The 25,335-nt window shown below is 37.9% G+C and overlaps 1 protein-coding gene across 12 annotated transcripts in view; it reads left to right on the top strand.

The window, feature by feature from the left end:
• Positions 1-25,335, top strand: part of LOC122402964 (polypyrimidine tract-binding protein 2) — a 548,137-nt gene that overhangs the window by 331,916 nt on the left and 190,886 nt on the right. For all 12 annotated transcript variants that reach the window (XM_043406201.1, XM_043406200.1, XM_043406194.1 and 9 more), the window contains one exon: positions 15,490-15,591. In XM_043406201.1, the coding sequence (XP_043262136.1) occupies positions 15,544-15,591 (48 nt within the window). In that variant the 5' untranslated portion in view covers positions 15,490-15,543. The remainder of the gene's footprint in view (positions 1-15,489; positions 15,592-25,335) is intronic.

Raw genomic sequence — 25,335 nt, 5'->3', positions numbered from 1 at the left:
TCCTTGTATTTTTTCTAAATGGGGGGTAGGTTATCGTGGAATATGTATATTTAAGGTATAATGTCGAAAAAAGCGTTTCAATTCGTCTTAAATCGCCTTTTTTCGTGTTACCTCGTTATAAGTCGTCTTTCGTTACTCGATATAAGTACTCTGCATATCCTCGACCACTGCTTGTGTACTTTTCGCGACCAGTGCCCCTAATTTTGATTATTTCTCGTTGAAAAAATTTGTACATATCACTGAAAGGGTACTAAATATATACAAAAAAAAATCCAAACAAGAAATTGCATAGTTTATTTATAAAAAAATACCAAAGTAAACAAAACAAGAAGCTTACATGAAAAGTGTACTAGGCTCTGTACCACCACCAATTTTGACTATTCCTCCTTGAAAAAATTTGTAGATATCACTGAAAGGGTACTAAATATATATAAAAAAAATCCAAGCAAGAAATTTTATAGTTTGTTTATAAAAAAATACCAAAGTAAACAAAACAAGAAGCTTATATGAAAAGTGTACTAGGCTCTGTACTATCACCAATTTTGAGTATTTCTCCTTGAAAAAATTTGTATATATCACTGAAAGGGTACCAAATATATATAAAAAAAATCCAAGCAAGAAATTTTATAGTTTGTTTATAAAAAAATACCAAAGTAAACAAAACAAGAAGCTTATATGAAAAGTGTACTAGGCTCTGTACTATCACCAATTTTGACTATTCCTCCTTGAAAAAATTTGTATATATCACTGAAAGGGTACTAAATATATATAAAAAAAATCCAAGCAAGAAATTTTATAGTTTGTTTATAAAAAAATACCAAAGTAAACAAAACAAGAAGCTTATATGAAAAGTGTACTAGGCTCTGTACTATCACCAATTTTGACTATTCCTCCTTGAAAAAATTTGTATATATCACTGAAAGGGTACCAAATATATATAAAAAAAATCCAAGCAAGAAATTTTATAGTTTGTTTATAAAAAAATACCAAAGTAAACAAAACAAGAAGCTTATATGAAAAGTGTACTAGGCTCTGTACTATCACCAATTTTGACTATTCCTCCTTGAAAAAATTTGTATATATCACTGAAAGAGTACGAAATATATATAAAAAAAATCAAAGCATGACATTGCATAGTTTATTTATAAAAAAATACCAAAGTAAACAAAACAGAAAGCTTATATGAAAAGTGTACTAGGCTCTGTACTATCACCAATTTTGAGTATTTCTCCTTGAAAAAATTTGTATATATCACTGAAAGGGTACCAAATATATATAAAAAAAATCAAAGCAAGAAATTGTATAGTTTCGTCAAAAAAAAATTCCAAAAGCGACCCCTCTTAAAAGAATTGTGAAAACGAATATTTTTATTGGTGTTGAATTATCCTCTGTGGACGTTGAATGTTCCTTGAGGATGGATTCGACCGTTGGTCAGACGTGTAATGCATGTATTATGCATCGTTGCACCGGATAGGAGAATGATGGAGGCGGCGAAGAATTATGAACGTACATAAAGTTGCACGGTATTTGAGAGAAGAGCTCGTTTTAGCTTTCCTTTCGATTCCGCGTTTCTCCTTCAGTGGACCCCCGGGAGTACGATCGTAGAAGATGGTGGTGGACCATCCTCGAAATATGTAACAGTTTCGAACGAAAACTTGCAGGGCCTGGCTGCAACGAAGCCCCACTTTAGGGCAGCCCGAGCAAACCGACGGGAAACTAATTAAAAATCAAGTACTGTTTCGAACACGCTATAAATTTATGGTCAACTAATATTTGCCCCGAGTAACTTTTACACGGAGTTTGCGAAACGTATACCACGTTTATGTTTGTATAATATCGGTTCTGGAAAAACCGTTATGGGAATATCTGCTTTATGAATGTAGAAAAGTAGTTCGTAAATGTTTAAAAAAAAATAATATTACACGCTCTATACATATATAAAGATACAAAATTAATTATTAGACAGATTCCTCCAGATATAAGATTTAAGGAACAGAAATTTCTCGAATATTTTACGTGTCAATAATAATTTCAGGGGTGGGTGAATTCTGACCCGTGTACAAAACAACAAGCACAGTCGTTCCAAGTACCAACCCAATCCCAAACGCCCAGTTCGATGATAGCTGGTACCTCCACGCGGAAGCCGCGTTTTCCAGAACGCGTATAGCTGATATCTCAAAGGGGTTGGAAGAAACAGGATGCTTTAAATTTCATCCGCGCCCGTGCCGACCTTAATCGCATCCGGCTGACTAAATTTCCCGTTCATGGTTTCCTCCGGGACCGTTTTCATCGGTCTTCCCGTGGCGGAATAATAAAGTGGGATCGGCAACATCGAAATTGTATCGGGTCTGCTACGGTATAATAGAACCGCAACGGCCGTTTCTGGTCATCAGAAGTAACCTTCGATCCTTTTGTACCTCGTTCGATTGTTAAGGCTCCTCCTCTACGGTCTCTCTTTTTATTCCCGATGAAATTACTTCGATTCCGACGGCCCCTGTGTCTCTTAACAGCCCTTGTCGACTCCATTCTTTCGAAATTATTTCACCGTAGACAATAAATTTACTACAAAGCAACAAAAATTGCGTCGTACGAGTTCCCATCGAAGTTTCAAGGATCCTTCTAGTAATCGTTCGAAGCTATTTCTCTCTTATATTTCACAAAACACTCGAAACAATAGTGCAGCGATGGTAAATTAATATTTTAAAAATTGAGTGTTTCATTTGATTTTTCCTTAGGTTGGAACTTAGTGAAATTGAGTGAATTGGAGGCAAAGGCCACTGCTCTGATAGCTGTTGTTGACTATCATTTTTATTCATTATTTCTACAGGCTTCTGCTGACCATTACTAGCCACTGGTGACCATTCATGACCATTGGTTGGCCATTTGTGACCATTGATGACCACTGGTGACCACTCTTGATACTTTTGACCACATATGACGATTACTGGTGACCACTCTCGACACTTTTGTCCACATATAACGATTCCTACTGACTACTGTCGATCTCTCTGCTGAGATTCTTTCTTCAAATAACATTCTGCTCGATCTTGCACCCTCCAGCCATTCGTTTTGAGGTTTTGGGGTTCGTCAAGAAACTCAGAGTCGCGAATTGAATTCCAGGGGCAGAGGCGAAGTCGCAAAATTTCTTTGTAAAGTCTCCGTCAGCAGCAGCGAACAGGCGAAAGAAGAACGCGCCCAGCAATCTCGTTTCGAGTAACTCCCCCGCCAGCAATCGTATTTAATTTCGCGAAAAGCGGATATTCAAATATCGGGGAAGCACTCCGCGCCGTCACACGCAAACACACAATGTGTTTGCACGGCCTCGCGGACTTTCTCCGCCGCTGCTTCGCAAAAACTTGCACTCCACCCCCTTCAAACTTCTTTCTTATGCGGTTAAACCACTCGGTTTCATGAATTTCAAACCGACCTCGACCAGGAGGAGGGGCAGAAATAGCGAAAATTTTATTCGAATAATAGATACCCGGCGAAGAGACGAGGCAATTCGATCGAGCAGTTAAATTTTAATTTCGTCTCGAATATAGGATTTTATCACACAACGTGTCAGCCATTTTGCAAAACGAACTCAGTTACGAGAATAATTTACTTGCAGGCTGTGAAATTTTAATGGACAGTCCCAGTAACGCGTATTGAGAATAATGAAATTTTAGATAGCGCGCAGATTCGTAATTATTAGTGTTTTCTTTGTTTTGGGAACACTGTTAGCAGCGGGGAAGCTTCCTCTTTGAAATTGGTTTTTACTTTTTTTCGATCCGACTTCCCGTTTTCGAGATATCGTAAGTTATGTAAAAGGTAATTTTTCTTAATTCGACTATCGCTGTCTCCGTCTAGCGCGTCGCGTCGGGCCTCTTTGTCTCGCATAGAGAGTGGTCGCCAGTGGTCACTAGTGGTCACCGAGTGGCCGAGTGCTCACTACGAGCACGTGAACTTCAAACCCTCATATCTCCGGAACTAATAAAGCTATCGACTCGTTCGACCACTCATTTTAAAGGGCATTTCATCCCCCATCTACTGAATGTATTAACTATCATTATTTATGCTGTTTTCTATATTTATTTTGACATTTTTCTCGACGCTTCACTTTACAATTCTGCCCCATATACACCACTCTGACAAAAAAATGTTCGAAACAAAAGTCGACGAGTGTTTCGAGAGGAACAAAGCGCAACGATAAAAATTCGGAAAAAATCGTTCCATTCCATGAAATCGCCCTCACACTCTTCTCACGGAGCTGTCGAATATTAAAACCAAGCGTCGCAAATGTAGTTCGCGTCCCCCAAAACGTTCACCGACGTTCAAAGTTCCCAGGCGACCCTGGCACAGGAAATGCACCGTAGTTCCCGGATGTAACGGTGTAAAGCAATTATAATTCGGGCCGTTAGGTTGGCCCGGAGCTGACAAGACCGCGGGAACAGTTTGCCGGGGAACGAGACCGCCGAACAACAACGGACGCGAATATAGATGGAAAGCCTCGTTAATCAGAGAAATCCTTCGTAGCAGTGCATCGAGACAATCGACTGGAAAGTCTCTTCTGGAGCGGCGTTTCGCGGACCCCGAATCCATCCGCGACGACCAGCGTTGATCTTAAGCGAATTAATTAGCGGGAATCCCACGAACGTCAAGCGGAGGGCTCTGCGTTTGAGCGGTTCATTTGTTAGCGGGTCGATCGATTTGCTTCGACGTCCCCTCCTCCCCCTACCGGTTAGAACGGAGGCTCACTCTCGGGGTCGTGTTTCAACCAGAGATGCCAGACGGAGCCCAGGGTGCACCGGGGACACCTCATTCCACTTTGTGAGCTCGGAGAGTCGACCAAGGCAACTGACACGTGCCCTCTTTTTCGATTCTCCGTAGCTGTTCGATGCAATTTCGGACCGTCTTCGTGGGAGTTGAGAGAGAAAGGCTCTGATGACCATTGATGACCATTGATGGTCACTGGTGACCACTTTGGATACTTTTGACAACATATGACGATTGCTACTGGCCACTGATGACCACTGGTGACCACTCTCGACACTTCTGACAACACATAACGATTACTACTGGCTACTGTCAGCCTCTGAGGACCTCTGCCAGCATCTCTCGACGTCAGCTGCCCACTGGTGACCACTCTCGATACTTCTGACAACACATAACGATTACTATTGGATACTGTCAGCCTCTGCTGACCTCTGCCAGCATCTCCCGACGCCAGCTGACCACTGCTGACCACTGATGACCTCTGCCAGCATCTCTCGACGTCAGCTGACCACTTCTGACCACTTGTGACGTGATGTATAATATAATATAATATACTTATATGTATCCAAACTTTGTATAATGTAAATCTATAGCAATAAACGATGTAATTTCAAAGAATTCTATGTTTTCTCGTCATTTTTAACCTTCTTCTCCTTTCCACATTATTCCCTTAGTGATAAGAAATCCCGAAAATTCTTGGAAGTCCCGAAATTTCTCAGGAGCCCTGAAACGCCAAAAAGTTTCGAAATCCCTGAAACTTTAGAAAATCCTGAAACAGGCTAAAGTTTCAGGACTTTCGAAAGTCTTGAAAATTCTCGGAAATTTTAAAAATTCTTGGAATCCCTGAAAATTCTCGGAAATTCCAACATTTTCGAAGATCCTGAAACTTTAGGCCGTTTCAGGGTTTTCGACGCGAGTCCTGAAATTTTTCAGAGGCCCTGAAACGCCAAAAAGTTTCGAAATCCCTGAAACTTTAGAAAATCCTGAAACGTCCTAAAGTTTCAGGGATTTTGAAAGTCACAAAAATTCTCGGAAATCTTACAAATTCTTGGAATCCCTTAAAATTCTCGGAATTTTTTAAAATTCTTGAAATCCCTGAAAATTCTCGGAAATCCCAAAATTTTCGAAGGTCCTGAAACTTTAGGCCGTTTCAGGATTTTCTAAAGTTTCAGGGTTTTCGACGCGAGTCCTGAAATTTTTCAGAGGCCCTGAAACGCCAAAAAGTTTCGAAATCCCTGAAACTTTAGAAAATCCTGAAACGTCCTAAAGTTTCAGGGATTTTGAAAGTCACAAAAATTCTCGGAATTTTTTAAAATTCTTGGAATCCCTGAAAATTCTCGGAAATCCCAAAATTTTCGAAGGTCCTGAAACTTTAGGCCGTTTCAGGATTTTCTAAAGTTTCAGGGTTTTCGACGCGAGTCCTGAAATTCTTGGAAATTTCAGGCAGCGACAAGAAACTCTGCAAAAATTTTAAAACGTCCCCCTACCTTGAAATGTTTCCGAGGAACTTACAAATTTTTCTGGAAGAACATCTCACTTCTTGTAGTCGCCATCCGCCAAGTGCCTGTCAGCTGTGGAAATTTTAACGTGGGGAAAATCTTCGAAAGACTTCCTCCCACCCCTCTGGGGAGAGGCGGGAGGGGTGTGTGGGATTCCCCGTGTCCATGGAATGGACACGGAACCTACCCACTAAAAACCCCACGGTGACCACTGAGCACGATTTGGGAGAATACCGGAAATCGCTCGAAGCATACTTCCGGTATCCTCCCCGTGCCCTCGCAACCATGTACGGGGGGACAAACGGTCCCCCCGGCAGAGTCACGCTATTTCATGACGGCGGGACGAGGTCACTTCGTCCCGCCGCCATTTGTCCCGGAGATCAGCTGTGGAACTTAGAAATTTTACTGGAAGGAACATCGCAGAAGTATAACAGTGGTCTTCCAGAAAAATTTCTAAGTTATAGCTAAAAAGTACTCAGCAGTAGCCAGCTACAGTCGCTATATGGTGTCAGAAGTTCTCTACTTTTGTGAGCAGTGATCAACAGTGGTCAGTAGTGGTCAGTAGTGGTCAGTAGTGGTCAGCAGATACCAGGAAAGGTCAGTCTCCATCCACCCGCACTCTGGGAGGGTTCCATCCGATCCAGCCTCTCTCTGCTAGTTTGTGCTTGCCTCTGCTGGCCACTGGTGGTCTTCACGGACCACGGCTAATACTTCTGTGACACTCTTGCAAGAAAAATTTCTAAGTTATAGCTAAAACGTAATTAACAGTAGCCAGTAACAGTCGCTGTATGGTGTCTGAAGTTGTCAGGCGTTCTCTACTTTATCAGCAGTGGTCAACAATGGTCAGTAGTGGTCAGTAGTGGTCAATAGTTGCTAGTGGTGATCGTTGGTAACCCGTGGTGGTCACTGATGGTCGGTGGTGGTCGGTGGTGGTCAGTAGTGGTCAACAGTGGTCAGTGGTGGACAGCAGGGCCCACCAATACCTGAGTAGGCCATCACAGTCAGCTATTTATTTACCCTCAAGTGTATTGAGACCAACAAAAAAAATGTCTCTATTTGCAATAATTAAAATACGAACAGTGGGTCTTAAAACGCAGTGAAAATCGTATTCCAGCAATGTTTTCTTTCACGAGGCGATTGTCCCAGTGGCATTCAGAGGGTTCAACGTCTCGGTACACTGGACCATTGTTGCAAGGAGGATCGTGGGATTCCATGGGAAATTGTAATCGAATATCTCCATCCGGAGCACTTTATTCGAGAACCGGATTTAATTGTCTCCGTTCGATCGATTCGTACGGAGACTGTTGCTTCACGGAGGATTGCAATTAGCCGGGGGCGAAGCGTCTTTGAAAAATTATTCGACCGATGAATATTTCTATTTCTCGCGTTCGATCGAAAACTGTTTCTGAATTTTAATATTTAATAATATTCGATATCGAGTGGGACGAGCTGGGGATTAAATACGGATCCAATATGAAAATATTTTCATAATCCAGATAAAAAAATTTGTCGCTGAATTTTCGTGAATAAATCGTAAAAATAATTTTATCTATCGACTGATTTAAATAATTATGTTTGAACGGAGTTATGTGTTTTTCTTGGTCCATTTGGTTGGCAAATTATTAATAATTAATATTAATAATCTAAATTTTGTAGAAATAAAATTTTCCAGTTTTGTTAACATTTTTATAGTTATTGTATAATATTACGAGAAAAGCCATCACGATGTGTTTTGTGGGTATTCTCTTTAGAAATATTCTGAAAAATATATCGCGATAATCTTCATCGAAACGATTGCAATTTCTAGCTCAAAGTAACGCCGCGTTTCGGATTTCATGAAGATCGTAACGCATATTTTTCTGACCGCGGATGGGGGAAAAAAACCTCGCTGGGAATAGCATTGGATTGTTTAACTGGGAGCAGTAAACACGCCCATTGTTTGGCCAGCGTATTAAATCACGAAATTGGAGTTTGATGTGAAACAATTTACGTGGACGAGAATGAAGTCGTGATTTATTTGGCATATTTGTTTTTTATTTTCATAACATTGTTCAAAATATAATTGAAAATGGAAACAATAATTCATGGGACGAATTGGAGGGGAACGAAAATATAAACTATAAAATATAAAATTTCATTTGGCACTGTATTATTTTTAAATTTATTAATTAAATAATTTATTAATTTTCTTTCATTGATGGATCACTTGGAGACTTAAAATATTCTGCTGTATTATTTAAGTCACTTTGATACTTGATAATTGGATGGAAAAATCAGTAAAACTTAAAATAGTTTGTTTTTTAAAAAAAATTTTATAAAGTCCATTTTAGCGACTTTTTCGTAGCTAGAATTTCTTATGGTGGCCTCCAACATCGAAGTTTCAATTTTTCGAGACACTCTCTGTCTTCTGAATGTTTTGGTAGGCTAACGTATTCACTGTCCATGGCCCTTATATGGGTCATAGCGCCACGCTTTTGGATAGGCAATTGAGAGACCGGACAGTGAACGTGTTAACAAATGAACGCTTGGAAAATATAAGAATCTGAGTTACTTTATTATGAGATGAGGGCCTATTTCTGAAGTTCTAGTTTGGTTTTCCTAGTTTTTCAGTGTAGTTTTTGTTTTATCGAAAGGGTTACTTGAATTAAGAAAGACATAAAATATTCTGCTATTATTAAACTCATTTTGCAGATATCGTCTCTCGTAGATAATCCTCATAGATAATGACACTCGATAATTAAATGAAAAAAGCCAATAAAATTAAAAATAGTTTGTTTTTAAACAAAAATACATCATAATGTCCATTTTAGCGACTTTTTCGTAACTAGAATTTCGTAAGATGGCCTTCACCATCAAAGTTTCAATTCTTCGAGACACTCTCTGCCTTCTATTCGTAGGCGAACATATTCACTGCCCATGACCCTTATATGGGTCATAGCGCCACGCTTTTAGATAGGCCATTGAGAGACCGGACAGTGAACGTGTAGACAAATGAACGCTCATTAAGTATAAGAGTCTGAGTTACTTTATTATCAGATGAGGGTTTATTTACGAAGTTCCAGCTCGTTTTTCCTACTTTTTCAGTGTAGTTTTTTTTTTGTCGAAAGGGTCATTGGAATTAACAAAGACTTAAAATACTCTGCTATTACTAAACTCATTTTGCAGATATCGTTGTGATACTTGATAATTAGATGAAATAACCATTAAAATTCCAAATTGTTTTTCAAAAAAAACTTCATAAAATTCATTTTAGCGACTCCGTCGTAACTAGAATTCCCAAAGATGGTGTCCACTATCGAAGTGTCAATTCTTCGAGACACTCTCTGCCTTCTAAAATGTATTTATAGGCTAACGCATTCACTGCCCATGACCCTTATATGGGTCATAGCGCCACGCTTTTAGATAGGCCTCTAAGAGATCAGACAGTGAACGTGTTAACAAAAAGTCTAAAAGTCTGAATTACTTTATTATCAAATCGAGGGCCTATTTCCGAAGTTCCAGTTAGTGTTTCCTACTTTTTCAGTGCACTGTATTTTTTTTTTTGTCGAAAGGGTCATTGAAATTAAGAAAGACATAAAATATTCTGCTATTATTAAAGTCATATTGCAGATATCGCCTTTCATAGATAATCCTGATGATACTCGATAATTAAATGAAGAAAACCAATAAAATTCAAAATAGTTTGTTTTTCAAAAAAAAAAGAAAAACTTCATAAAGTCCATTTTAGCAACTCCCTCGTAACTTCGAGACATTCTCTGCCTTCTGAATGTATTGGCAGGCTAACGTATTCACTGTCCATGACCCTTATACGGGTCATAGCGCCACGCTTTTAGATAGGCCGCTGAGAGACCAGACAGTGAACGTGTTAACAAATGAACGCTTGGAAAATATAAGAATCTGAGTTACTTTATTATCAGATGAGGGTTTATTTCTGAAGTTCCAGTTAGTTTTTCCTACTTTTTCAGTGTAATATCTTTTTTTTGTCAAAAGAGTCACTGGAATTAATAGTAATATAATAGTCTTTTTAGTAGATAACCGTGGTGATACTTGATATTTAAACGAAAAAAAAACCCCAATAAAATTGAAAATAAATTTTCGAAAAAAATCCTCACGAAGCCCATTTTTTTGCATGACTCGTTGGAAGCAGGCGGGATCGCGTAAAACGAGTTCAGCGACGTCGGATCGGGGATCCCCCGGAACGAACCAGCGAGGCAGATAACCGAATGAGGCCGAAAGATTTGTGTCACGCTGTCGTGATTTTCATCGAGCCCCTTCTCCATGGCAAATGACGCGGAAAGAGGGCAGAAATTAAAGCCGCTCGTTAGGGTGAAACGTTTCGACCGATCGCCGGGGCGCCTCCTCGGAGTCACTGAGCCGCGAACGGACGGCGAGCGTGATTCGATATTCGAGACACAAAGAAGAAAGTGGATCGCGTCTGTCGTTCCGTGATTTCTGCCTGGCCATATTAAATTGAGCGAACGTGGAGTAGAAAGAACGATGGGAACCCCGGGGAGTCCTGGAGCCCGCGGGACAATTTCTTTCTACCGTTTTCCCGTTCCAACAATTTCGAGGCAATTAATCGAAAGAGTCAAAGAAATCTGAAAGATTTTTCTTTCCCCCTCGACGACGTAATTGGTGTATCGTTTTCGAGACGAGCATTTTTCTGTAACACTGTTGGAACTGTAGTGGGCAATTCCTGGAAACTTGGATGATTTCTGATAGCAACATGCTACCTTGGTACTCGAAACTCCCGTGATACTTGGTAAATTCTCTGTGACGTTACCGGGGGTATCCTGATTCCACTCGGGTAACTATGTGGCTCGAATGCTTGGGTTTCAAAGTATCGTGATCTGGCAGGAAAACTGGGAAGAGCTTGCAGTAATTGACAGAGGAATTTCTGGTGTTTTAAAATAGGAATGACAACGATTATAAATGTTCGAAGAAGTAGTTGATAATGATCTATAATAGTTAATGTATTTTATTGAAATTTATTTGTAAACTAGAGCTAATGGATACCTACAAGAAAGTATTAAACAACTTTTGTTAGGGCATCACAGAAATTTATTAAAAATCGACAGAGAGATGGACACATTTTTCGACGAAATTGAAAAGTTTCAAATCGTTCTGGAAAAATTATTTTTAGGTGAAGGGGTCTATTAGAATCATTTTTGGTGAAGAGACATACCATCGAAATTCTACGCACTTTCGAGAAAAAAATTCCTTAGCGAAACCATATTGCCTGACCCGTAATGTTTTCTTGAAATTTTATTATACTGATCAATATAGTGGTTCCCCTTTTTCAAATCGTTCTAGAAAAATTATTTTTGGTTGCGGGGGTCATTTGCAATCATTTTTGGTCATTAGAGATACCACCTAAATCCTAACCATTTTCGAGAAAAAAATTCCTTACCGAAACCATATTGCCTGACCCTAAATTTCATGTGTATCTTTAAAATGTCATAACTTCTAAACAAATTGAAGGATTTTAATGTTTAAAAAAGCAAACTACGCGTATTTTGATGGAAAATATGTAGAAATTATAAAAATTTTCGAAAACTTGTTCCTTAACCCCGTAAAGTTAGGAAATCCCCATAAAAGAGTGGTCCAGTTTTCAAACGACCATAACTCCTACAATAATGAATATATTGCATTGAAATTTTAGGGGGAAGTAGAGCTCATAGATACCTACAAAAAAGTATTAAACAACTTTTCCGTAGCAGGCCAAATAAATTTATTAAAAATCAAAAACGAATTCTTAAGGAAAATCAATAGAGGGTGGGTCCTAAAATTTTTCGACGAAATTGAAAAATTTCAAATCGTTCTAAAAAAATTATTGTTAGGTAAAGGGGTCAACTGAAATCATTTTGTATTAATGGACATACCTTCGAAATCCTACGCAGTTCCGAGAAAAAAATTCCTAATTGTTGAACAAATTTTTCAGCGAAAAAAAAAATTTTCAAATTGTTATGAAAAAATTATTAATAGTTAGGGGGGTTAATTACAATGATTTTTGGTGAAGAAACATCCCCCTGAATTCCTACCCAGTTTCGAGAAAAAAATTCCTTACCGAAAATCTAATGTCTGAGCCAACATACACCTATTCCCCTTAAATTTTTCGCGAAAAAATTCAAATCGTTCTAAAAAAAATAGTTTCAGCTGAGAGGGTCAATTACAATCATCTTTGGTCAACAGATATACCCCCGAAATCCTACTCAGTTTCGAGAAAAAAATTCCTTACCGAAAATCTAATGTCTGACCAAACATACACCTATTCCCCTTAAATTTCTCGACAAAAAAAAATTCCAAATCGTTCCAAAAAAATTATTGTTACCTGCAGGGGTCTATTACAATCATTTTTGGTGAATAGACATACCATCGAAATCCTACGTACCTTCGAGAAAAAAATTCTTTACCAATACCATATTGCCTGACCCTAAATGTCACCCCGAAATTTCATGTTTAAAACGTCATCTTTTCTCGTTTCCAATGAAAAGACATCTTTCTTTCAAGATATTCAGCAAAATGGGAATGAGAAATGGATTTCATGGAAATACCTTGCATCCTCTGAAATGGGTTATCGTAATGTGTTTGCAGGGCCCCGTATAATTTTCCTACGTCTCGAAATTATGAACTCGAAAGTCCCTGTCGAGTAAAACGACACGCATCCCCCGTCCCCATCATCCTAGAGCCATCCATCTTGAAAGACGATAACCGCCTCTCCGTATTCTAACACCCCTTCAGCCTCTCTTCTTCTATCGCCTTATCAGGAGGTCTATCTCGAGCTAATATTATTTCAGCGGATCGTGTGTATAGCCTCATCCGATACTCGAATCCCCGAAGCTCGATAGGCTTCTAAAAGATTTCGCGGGGAAGTACTTTCACGGATCCACGATCACCTGCCTGTAGATGGTCGCCGCTCGGACGAGCCTGCAAGACGATCCATCCACGTCTCGTCCGGATTTTACGGCCACGAAATTTCCATGGGATCGATCAGCCCAGTCTTTTGTTGCCCTCTGCAAGATCCTCAGTGAACGTTGCTCCTCTCCAGATTTAGTTGCAAGATATTTGCCCAATACTCTCAGAATTTAGGATTACCAGGACGTGAACATTCACTACAGACTCTAAAATTTCCTCTCTTGGAAGACTCGAGAAGAACAGTATCGATGTCATCTAGAATTTTTGAAGAAGTCACTAACACCTCCAGCAAGGAGTCCTCTAGATTCTGAGGAGCCTTTGGAGCAACCAAAGAAACAGTGAGCTTGGAACCTGGGGATTACCAGGACGTGTACATTCACTACAGACTCTAAAACTTCTCCTCTGGAAGACTCAAGAAGAACAGTATCGATGTAATCTAGAATTTTTTAAGAAGTCACTAACACCCTTAGTGAGGAGTTCTCTAGATTCTGAAGATTCTTTAGAGCAACCAAAGAAATATTGAGCTTCAAGATGTCTGAGGAACCTGGAAACACTATATTTTAGCTACTCCCAGCTATCAATAGTCAGGAATCATCTCGATTTCTGAGAGACCTCTAGAACACCAAAAGAAGTAGCAAGTTCGAAGGTGTTTCATGAACCTACGTCTTCCCCAGGTTGGAGACTACTGAACAGAGCGAATGGCGCATGAAAAAAGGACTATTATCACCCTGGGGAAGCTTTTTCCCCCTCCCAAAGGGTGTCTTTCACGAGAAATCTGCCAGAAAATCAATCACCGATTAAGAGAGCAACCTGGAGGGTCAGCGTTCATCATAGCCAGCGTCTCCAGAGTACCTCCTGCTGCCTTTCATTTTTCTAGCCCCTGTGATAGAATCTTACGGAACGTTTTACGTGCTCGACGACCCGCAAGGAATTGTCTCACGATCGTCTGGCCAGATGTCGGGGATCACACACACACACACACACGAGAGAGGGGCTCACTCGGTTGACAAACCAATTTCACGTCCGGACTGCAAGGCGATCCGATGAGTTTCCGCGTAGCCGGCTGACACACCAGCCCCGAAGGGCTTTGCCTCCTCTATTTGCTCGAGGATTCGCGCGACTCGCATTAATTGCAAGGTAAACACACGGCACGCTTCGGGACAACTTGCTCCACGAAAGGAGCGACTGGGGGGGAGGGGGTGGACACGCCGTGAGACGTTTTAGGGGAAATTGTGAGACCACGGGGCTTCAGAGGTTCCTTGTTTAGCAAACTAAACAACGAGAATCTAATACCACGTTATAAACTCTCCAATAACAGCTAACTCTGAAACGCTAGATGGACCAAAAACCTCAATTTCTAATTTTCTCTTTTATTCTTCATATGAAGTCTTCAAATCAAATTTTGTTGAATATAAGGACGCAAACTAGCAATTTACATCGATATTACACTGCAAAAGATTCAATTTACAACGCTAAAGTAGCAACTCTCAATGTCAATAGTTGTCATCAACAGCCTCAAAAAATTCAAAAATAACTCAAAACTGAATTTTCAAAAAATTGCACAGGCGTCATCCCCAGGTGGTATTAGACCTAGAAACGTCAAAAATGGAACCGGAATTCGCCGGGAACACGCCCCCGGGAAGCTAGCTTCCGAGAGGTTTCGAGTCCTCATCCGTCAACAGCCGAATACCAGGGAGGAATTTTGACTCGTCATAAATATTCCTCGCGGGGAACGCGTACGCCCATCCCCCTCCCACCGCCTTTCACCGATATCCCTGTCCTTTCTTACGTGAACGCAGGAAAATCCGGGAACATGATCCTGCGGGACTCTTTGATCTGCCATTCTGTCTTTCCGACGGATGACGTGGTTACCGGGGCTCCCCGGTGCCCCCGGGGGTTATGAATTATCCTGCCCGTATTTTCCTCGCTGAAAGGTCGCCGGATTGAACGACGCAACGAGATAATGTGCATCCACCTACAGAGATGTTTGTTGTGTTGAATCGTATCTGGTTAGTTTGATAAATCGAGAGGAACAGCACAGAGGCGGCTTCTTTTCTCTTCGTGTCCTTTGGGATGCTTAATAAGTAGTACACCCGGTATACAACATGATAGAAAATTAATACATTCTCCTAGTGAGTTTATTTTTACAAGTTAACAGAAGAATAACAAACAATTTAAAATGTTAATAAAGTATATTTTAGGAAGATTGTGAGAGTAACAAACGATTTTCATTTTGATATAACATAGCAGAGAAACTGTCGATGGTTTAATCGTATCAATTTGTTTATATTAATTTTTCCTTATTTTATTTTTGTTGCAGAGGGGTAGCGACGAACTTCTGTCGCAGAGCGGAGCAGTTAGCAATGGTGCTGCAATGAGTCCACAACCACATCACGCCGACAACAACAATGACGCCAAGAAGGTAAGTCTAGGAGTACATTAAATCACGATTCGAGAGCATTTCAAACACCATCGAACTCCATTCTACTATTTATTAAAAAAGAGAGCGTGGAATCTTCAATTTTGAGTACTGTGCGTCCGCGAGAAGTTGTCAAGCGAAAGAAATGCGAGTCTGATTGGTTCCCCCACTTCAGAGTTCGTCCCGCCCACGCGACACGCCCATCGTCGCTGTTGGTTGAGTGGGGATGGGCGTGGCAGGCGAGGCCACTCCCCTTTCTGCTCTGCAACCGCCCACGCGACACGCCTATCGTCGCGGTTGGGCGGGGCGACGATGGGCGTGGCAGACGAGGCCACTCCCCTTTCTATTTTGCCCCGCCCACTAGTCAACTTCTCGCCCACACACGGTAGCTTTTTTAACGACACAGTGCCAAAGATTTGTAATACGATAATTTGACACGGTGGACAGTAGAAACTTTAATGAGTTACAGAAATTATGATTTACAGTAAGTGATTTTGCGCTGTTGTGTCCTGGCTGAAAGAAATTTTCAAACGCATAGAAACAAAATAAAATTGGGGGCAATAAAAATGAGTGTTATTTATTTTCTAATCCCAAGAATTAATTTGTTTTGCGAGTCGAAGCGTTAAAAGAGAGAGAGACTTTGGAAAACGCCGTTGAAAGACTAAACGAGTGACGGTGGGAAAAATCGTGGCGAGTAAAAAATGTGTACGCAGTCGTTAGTTTTTTGTTTACGAATCGAGCCACGTACCAGGTAGAAAGGGACGCGGGGAAAAATCAAAAACCTTTCCCGTGTCACGCGACTTACGAGATCCCATTCTATTTTCCATCCAGCTAGGGAGATGATTAACGAGGTTGGGCTACGTGGACGCAAGTTCTGATGCACCCGGCGCGCGTGCACCCGGTGACGGAGACGTGCATCATCCGCGGCTTACGAACGCACAGCTGCATCTATTGTGCGCGCCTAAACTTCCGAGCATTTTTTTTCACGCGAACGCCGACTGCACACGCGACCGACAATAATAAATATTTTTCCTCGAACGTTGCCAGATTTGTTTTCCATCCGGAATTTACGCGCTCGTTTCGACTTAAATGGCGACGATTTCGTCGCGTGCTTCGTCTCCATTTTGTTGGATCTGGGGAAAATTTTAATGGGAGATTTTGGAGACCAAAATATGACGAAAATGAAGAATGGTAATTTTTTAATTGAGGCTTCGTTTAAAAGTTATTGACGTTTGAAGTCAATGTGTGACCCGCGGACGCGTGACAGTCGTTCTCGCGACTTTAAACGTTAATAACTTTTTAACGAAGGCTCGAATGAAAAATTACTATTCTTCATTTTTATCTTATTTTGGTCTCTAGAATCAGCCATCAAATTTTTTTCGAAAGGTACCTGAACACTTTATATCTTTGTTACTTCATCTTTCACATAAAATTTCTACTTTTCTACTCAGAATTTGAATATTAAAAATAGATGGCTATTTTTGTTATTTAGTCTGAAAGAGTGATTTTGGAAACTGTTTGAGACTTCAGTTTTTGAATATAAGTGTCAGTGATTTTTTTTCAAAGAAGAAGGGGCGTTTCTGGTGGTAGGTTTTGATCAAGCAATCTGTAAAAAAGATCCCCGCAGAGCGAAAGAAGCCTGTCCAGAGTCCTGGCGCCCGGAGAACTCCAATGAAATCCTGGGAAACCCTGAGAAATAGGATTTAGTAAACTCGATGGGAAAGGGGAAATGGAATAAGTGAGAAGTTTCTGATCCCCCCCCCCCTGGAAGAAATGGCTCGAACGAACGAGATTATTTTCGGACTCGTTGAGAAATTTGGGTTTGTACCATCGATTCGAGTTGCATCTTGAAAGGACAATTTTCTTGGCTTCGTCGTTTCGATTATCAGTATGGACGATTTTATTAATCCTCGTAAAAGACGTCTGCTTTATGTAGCGATTTTTTAAACGTCAAATTTTTGTTGGACACTGTTGATTGCAACTGGTGGTCACCGGTGACCGACACTTGGAGCTTACAAATGTGATGGAATATTGTGAAAATACTAAACTAAACTAATAATTCGTTTGGTTTATATTTTTATTTTTTAAACATTACATTATTGTAATTTTTTTTTATTTTCTTTGAAAATCTTGGAAATTAAAAAATTTCAAATCGTTCTGAAAAAATTATTTTCGACTGCTGGGGTAGGTTACAATCATTTTTGGTGATTAGATATATCCCCGAAATCCTACGCATTTTCGAGAAAAAAATTCTTTACTGAAAATATAATGGCTGACCATATATGTTTGATTTCCCTGAATTTTTTCGGAAAAAAGTTTCAAATTGTTCTGAAAAAATTATTTTCGATTGAAGGGGTAAATTATAATCATTTTTGGTGGATACACATACCCTCGAAATCCTAATCATTTTCGAGAAATAAATTCCTTACCGAAAATATAATTTTAAGGCAGAAATATCACTCCTAAATTTCGTGCGTATCTTTAAATCGCCATAACTTCTAAACGGATTGAGGGATTTTAATGTTTAAAAAAGCAAACTACGCGTATTTCGATGGAGAATATATAGAAATTATAAAAGTTTTCGAAAGATAGGTCCTTAACATCGTAAATTGACAAAAACCCCATAAAAATTGCCTAATTTTCAAACAGCCATTACTCTTACAATAGTGAATATATTTCAATGAAATTTTTTTCTAAAATAGAGCTCATAGGCACCTACAAAAAAGTATTAAACAATTTTTCTGTAGGACATCAAACGCAATTACTAAAAATCAAAAACTAAGCTTTAAGAAAAATTGACGGGATAATTCATCGGCGAAAAAAAAAATTTCAAATCGTTCTAAAAAAATTATTGTTAGGTGAAGGGGTCAATTGCAATCATTTTTTATTAATGGACATACCCTCGAAATCCTACTCAGTTTCGAGAAAAAAATTCAAGTATTTGAACAAATTTTTTGGCGGAAAAAAAATTCGCAAATCGTTTTAAAAAAATTATTTTTAGTTAGGGGTATTAATTACAATCATTTTGGGTGAGCAGACATACCCCCGAAATCCTACTCAGTTTCCTGAAAAAAATTCAAATAGGTGTAGAAATTTTTCAAAATTTTCAAATCCTTCTAAAAAAATTACGTTCAGTCGCAGAGGTTAATCAGAATCATTTTTGGTCAGCAGACATACCCTCGAAATCCTACTCATTTTCGAGAAAAAAATTCCTAACCGAATACAATGTCTGACCACCAAAGTCCTATTCCCCTGAATTTCCATTTGTACCTTTAAATCGTCATAACTCCCGAACGGATCGAGCGATTTTAAATTTAAAAAATGCAAACAACGCGTATTTCAATGTGCAACATTTCATGTGAACACACTCACCCCCGAAATCCTACTCACTTCCAAGAAAAAAAAACTTTTATAACAACTTTCCCTTAAATTGCCCTGTTTCACGTGGTGATTTTTCACACTAAATTTCGATATTTCCGTTTTCCCTGTCCCTTATATACGATGTCCTAGGAATTTATAGAAGCCCCGTCGGACTCTCTGGTAATCGCCAAAGCCACAAGAACACGTCGAGCAAAGGGAACCCCAGGAAAAGAGACACGGTAAACCGATGGGACATGCTTCCCAGCCACCTTTTCCAACGAAAGTTTAAGAGAGGCTAGTGGAGGGGGTAACAGGACGTCCCGTGGATGTTCCCATAAAGGAACGTTTCAGTTCGTAGAAGCGTCCATTCGTCGCGTCTTCCAGCTTGAATGAAGTTTCCAAGGGGGTGGGCGAGAACCGCCAGCGCCGTCGTATTTCCGTCGGTTGCGCCTCGGGGTCTTTCCTCTCGATATCAGCCGGTCCGGATTCGCTGGAAGGTTTGTTCTCCTCCTTGGTAAATCTCCGAGGACTAACCATCCTCTTCCGGTTGGAATATCCGAGGCGTTGTCGGTCCCCTGGCTGCCTTTCGGTCCTCCAAATGATATCAGAACGAGGGAGTGATTGATACGGGGGAACGTCTACGCGCAAATGGGTTCTATTTCTGCCTTGGTAATCGACTTTGGTCGTACAGATCTTGCAATCATTGGCAGAGTGTCATTTTGTTGGGTGTACAAAATGAATTAATTCGAATTATCGTTGAGCAGTTGTAAAATCAAGTTTAAAATCGATATATTAAAATCAAATTTTCCCGCCATTTTGTGGTCATATACAGGGGTGTTCGACAACCCCTGGGAAAAATTTTAATGGGAGATCCTAGAGACCAAAATAAGACGAAAATCAAGAATATTAATTTGTTGATTAAGGCTTCGTTAAAAAGTTATTAATGTTTAACGTTCCGCCACTACTGAATTTTTTTCTACGAAATGGGTAGGATTTCAGGGGTAGGTCTATTCACCAAAAATTATTGCAATTAACCTTCCTAACTATAAATAATTTTTTCAGAACGATTTGGAAATTTTTTAATTTTGTCGAAATATTTCACACCTTCTCGAATTTTTTTCGAGAAAGTGGGTAGGATTTCGGGGATATGTCTATTCACCAAAAATTATTGCAATTAACCTTCCTAACTATAAATAATTTTTTCAGAACGATTTGAAAATTTTTTAATTTTGTCGAAATATTTCACACCTTCTCGAATTTTTTCCTCGAAAATGGTTAGGATTTCAAGTGTATGTCTATTCACCAAAAGTGATTACAATTAACCCCCACAACCGAAAATAATTTTTTTAGAACGATTTGAAATCCTTTTTTCGCTGAAAAATTTAAGGGGAATAGATGAATGTTTGGTCAGACATTAGATTTTCGGTGAGGAATTTTTTTCTCGAAACTGGGTAGGATTTCGGGTTTATGGGTAATGACCAAAAATGATTATTATTGACCCTTGAAACTGAAAATAATTTTTTTAGAACGATTTGAAATCCTTTTTCGCTGAAAAATTTAAGGGGAATAGATGAATGTTTGGTCAGACATCATATTTTCGGTGAGGAATTTTTTTCTCGAAACTGGGTAGGATTTCGGGGTTATGTGTAATGACCAAAAATGATTATTATTGACCCCCGCAACCGAAAATAATTTTTCCAGAATGATTTGAAATTGTTGAATTTAATTGTTAATAACTTTTTAACGAAGCCTCCACCAACAAATTGGTATTCTTGATTTTCGTCTTATTTTGGCCTCTAGAATCCCCCCATTAAAATTTTTCCCACGGGTGGCCGAACACCCTGTATATGTATGTATGACAAATAGTTACAACATAACCTTTAACACTTTGACCGCCATGACACCCACATATGGGTGACAGGATTTACCATTTTGATGCTAGAAAAATTAATTCTCAAGTGAAGACGTCGAGGGAAATTAATTTGGATGGAATTTGTGAATTTCGAGTTTAAAATCAGTAGATTTTCCCGCTCTTTTGTGGTCATATATATATAATGAATAATTACAACATAACCTTTAATACCTTGACTGCCACGTGAACCATATATGGGTGACAGGATTTACCATTTTGATGCTAGAAAAATTAATTCTCAAGTGAGGACGTCGAGGGAAATAAATTTGAATCGAGTTTGTGAATTTTAACGAGGTTAGAAAAATAGGTAACAAATTTTAGGTTATGTAGCTTGCAATGGTCTATGAAATCAAAGTTTTACTTGTGCAGGAATATTATACGGTTTTGATCTTGCAGTGAATGTGTTAAATTCAATTGAGTAAAGACAACATAACCTTCATAAGTATTCGATTCAGTAGGGTTGAAAATGGCTACAGATAGGGTGCATATTTCTCTTCCGTATTTATAGTCACCATTGTGTGTTAATGCTTTAAAAAAGTGGAAATATAATTTCTGGAATCTGGAAAATTGCATCTCTAAAATATCCACAGGAGCAACACTGATTTTTAATAAAAATAAAATTTTAAAAACGAAATAAAAAGCACAAAAAAAAAAATTGAAAAAAAATTTACTTTGAAATGAACTCAGTACTCGAATTTTGGAATTCCAAACATTGTAATTTATTTATTGTTAATTTTTAAATTCATGCTGCATTTTTACACCCCCATTTTGCTAACCAATGTTTTTAGAAAATTGATTGTGATTTTCTTGGAAGATTAAAATTGTTATTTTGATCTGAAATTTGAAAAATAATTATTTACTTATTATTTGTATATTGTGAATGTGACTGTAAGATTGAAAAAATAATTTTTCAAAGAATTTGGATTCTTTTTGATAGAAATAAAATATGGCCTCGAAAATATAGTTTCTTAAATAAATTATTGTGTTTCCAAGAATTTGTTACTTATCGTCAATTTTTAAATTTATGTTGCCTTTTTACACCCCTATTTTGGTAACGATTCTTTAAGAAAATTGATTATGATCTTCTTAGAAGATTAAAATTGTTATTTTGATTTGAAATTTGAAAAATAATAATTTATTTATTATTTGTACGTCGTGAATGTAATTTAAAATTGAAAAAATAATTTTTCAAAGAATTTGGATCCCTTTTGATTGAAATAAAATATTCCTATGAAAATATAAAATTTCTTAAATAAATAATTGTGTTTTATTTTTTATTTTTCTATTTTCTAAATAAATAAATTTGACGACCGTTTTGGGGGCCAATTCTTTGAAGATTTGAGGGAGGTTTTCGATAATGAATGGATTTCGACATAATTTGGAGATATCGAAAATCACGAAATCGAGATTTACCCCGCACGAATTCGTCTGGTATCTGAAAATCGTAGCGTGCGTTCCAGTGCAGTCGGAGAGAAACATTCCATCTCGAAATACGTCGGACATACCAAGCAGAAGTTTCGGTCAGGTTTTAGAAGTCTCCATGGACGATCGGTCCCTCCCACGCATATTCATATATGAAAATTCCCCGACGGCCCCCCCCCCCGGGGGAAAATAATTGTCCAGGATACTTTGGTGATCCACGAACGGTATATGCAAGGTATATGTTTATAAAAAAAAAAAATAAACGGAAATAATTTGTATTATTTAGGGATTTTTGGACTGGAAAACAGATTTTTTTTTTAAGGGATGATTCTATGTTTCGAGAATTCATAGAAATAATATATAGGGATTTTTGGACTGTAAAACAGTTTTTTTTTTTTTAAGGGATACTAAATTTGGAGAATTAACGGAAATAATATATAGGGATTTTTGGACTGGAAAACAGATTTTTTTTTTAAGGGATGATTCTATATTTCGAGAATTAACAGAAATAATATATAGGGATTTTTGGACTGGAAAACAGATTTGTTTTTTAAGGGATGATTCTATATTTCGAGAATTAACAGAAATAATATATAGGGATTTTTGGACTGTAAAATAATTTTTTTTTTAAGTGACGATTCTACATTTTGGGATGAGAAAATGGAAAATGACAAAACTACGTTTTTTGATAGAAATTTTTAGTTGAAACAACAGTTTCTGTAAATGTAATATGAGTGGGTTCTTCGACTGTAAAATATTTTTCTTAAGGGATGATTTTCGAGTGGATTATTCGACTATAGACTAGTTTCTTTTAAGGGATGATTTTCGAGTGCATTCTTTGACTATAGAATATTTTTTTAAGGGATGATTTTCGAATGGATGATTCGACTATAGAATACTTTTTTTTAAGGGATGATTCTATATTTTTAGAATTAACAGAAATAATATATGGGGATTTTTGGACTGTAAAACAGTTTTTTTTTTAAGGGATAATTTTGGGATGAGTAAATGGAAAATGATAAAACTACGTTTTTTGATAGAAATTTTTAGTCGAAATAACAGTCTCTGTAAATGTTATATGTGGGGGTTCTTCGATTGTAAAATATATTTTTTAAGGGATGATTTTCGAGTGGATTCTTCGACAATAGAATGTTTTTTTTAAGGGATGATTTTCGAGTGGATTTTTCGGCTATGGAATATTTTTTTTTAAGGGATGATTCTGCATTTTAAGTTGAGAATATAGAAAATGACAAAATGGTGGCTTTTTCGTTATTTAAATACGATATTCAGATCGAAAGTATTATATCAAATTAGTTTCTTTTATAATAGGAATTATTTAAAAAGTGTTTTTTACAGTAAATTTGATAGAAATTTTTATTAGAAACAAAAGTTTCAGCAAAAGTAATATGTGGGGGTTCTTCGACTGTAGAATATTCTTTTTTAAGGGATGATTTTCGAGATGAAAAGTTAGAAAATGGTTAAGAAAAATTTTTGCAGAAATAATATGTGGATTCTTCGACTGTAAAATATTCTTCTTTAAGGGATGATTTGAATACTGAATATTCAGATGAAAAAATACAAAATGATTAAGAAAAATCTTTGCAGAAATAATATGTGGATTCTTCGACTGTAAAATATTTTTTTTAAGGGATGATTCTACGACTCGAGATGAGAAAGTAGAAAATTATTAACAAAAATCTTTGCAGAAATAATATATCAATACATCGACTGTAAAAGTTTTAAGGGATGATTTTAAGGGATGATTCTACATTTCGAGACGAAAAAATAGAAAATGACAAAACTACATTTTCTCAATATCCATACACGATATTCAGATCGAAAGTATTATAATAAATTAGTTTCTTTGATAACATGAATTATTTAAAAAATGTTTTTTACAGTAAATTTGATAGAAATTTTTATTCGAAACAAAAATCACTGCAAAAGTAATATGTGAATTCTTCGACAGTAAAATATTTTTTTTTAGGGATGATTTTCAAGATGAGAAAATAGAAAATAATTCACAAAAATTATATATGAATTCTTCGACTATAGAACATTTTCTTTAAGGGATGATTCTACATCTCTCATGGTAAAAAAATAAAAAATAACAAACCCAGAATGTAAATAATTTATTATAACCCAAAACTATTGCAACAAACGAATAAGAATAATTTAAAAAATATTCACACTATGTTTAACAGGAAATTTTTATTAAAAACAAAAATCTCTGCAAAAATAATATATGAATTCTTCGACCATAGAACATTTTTTTTAAGGGATGATTTTACACCTCTCTAGGTGAAAAAAATAAAAAATGACAAAACCAGAATGTAAATAATTTATTATAACTCAAAACTATTGCAACAAACGAATAAGAATAATTTAAAAAATATTCACACTATATTTAACAGGAAGTTTCGTATTAAAAACAAAAGTTCCTAAAGATTGCACCCCCCCCCTTTGGAAAATTGCATAGGATCAAGGGAAAGAACGAATGATGCGAAAGGTATCCAATAATTGTTAACGTCGTAACGCCTTTAACGAGATCCTAATGTTCACCGGTGGCCTTCGTTTCCCAGCGCAAGGCGCGCTAATTCTTCAAAGGGCGTCGCGAACGCGCCACCGCGCGGATAAGTGGCGCAACACGGCCATCATTCGTGGATAATGGGACGGAACGGAGCAGAAAATGGCACATCAAAAAGAAACTGGGACAAAGGAACCCCCGTTGTCCACCTAATAAAGCAAAGTACCAAACAGCACTCACGATATTAGGGGTGGTTCTTGCGTTGGTCTTTCTATCGATTCTCCACTCCCCCCCCTCCTCCGTCTCTCATCGACGATCTTTGCCTCGCTTTTTAAAGTCACGTAATTACCGTGATTACACTCTGCTCGAGATGCACACAATCGTTCTTCGAGTCGGTGCTGACTCTAGAGTCACCCGTTAGAACTTCTCAAAATGTCGCGAATATCTGTGAATTTAAATTGGGTAATTATTGGTAATTATTTTTGTTACATATTTGAAGAGGTCAGCCAGAGTTTGAGTTCATAGT

This window comes from Colletes gigas, unplaced genomic scaffold, assembly GCF_013123115.1.
Source record: "Colletes gigas isolate AHSC1104 unplaced genomic scaffold, ASM1312311v1 Colletes_gigas_Sc00042, whole genome shotgun sequence".
NCBI classification, from domain to species: domain Eukaryota; kingdom Metazoa; phylum Arthropoda; class Insecta; order Hymenoptera; family Colletidae; genus Colletes; species Colletes gigas.
This window is presented reverse-complemented; position numbering and strand designations above follow the sequence as displayed.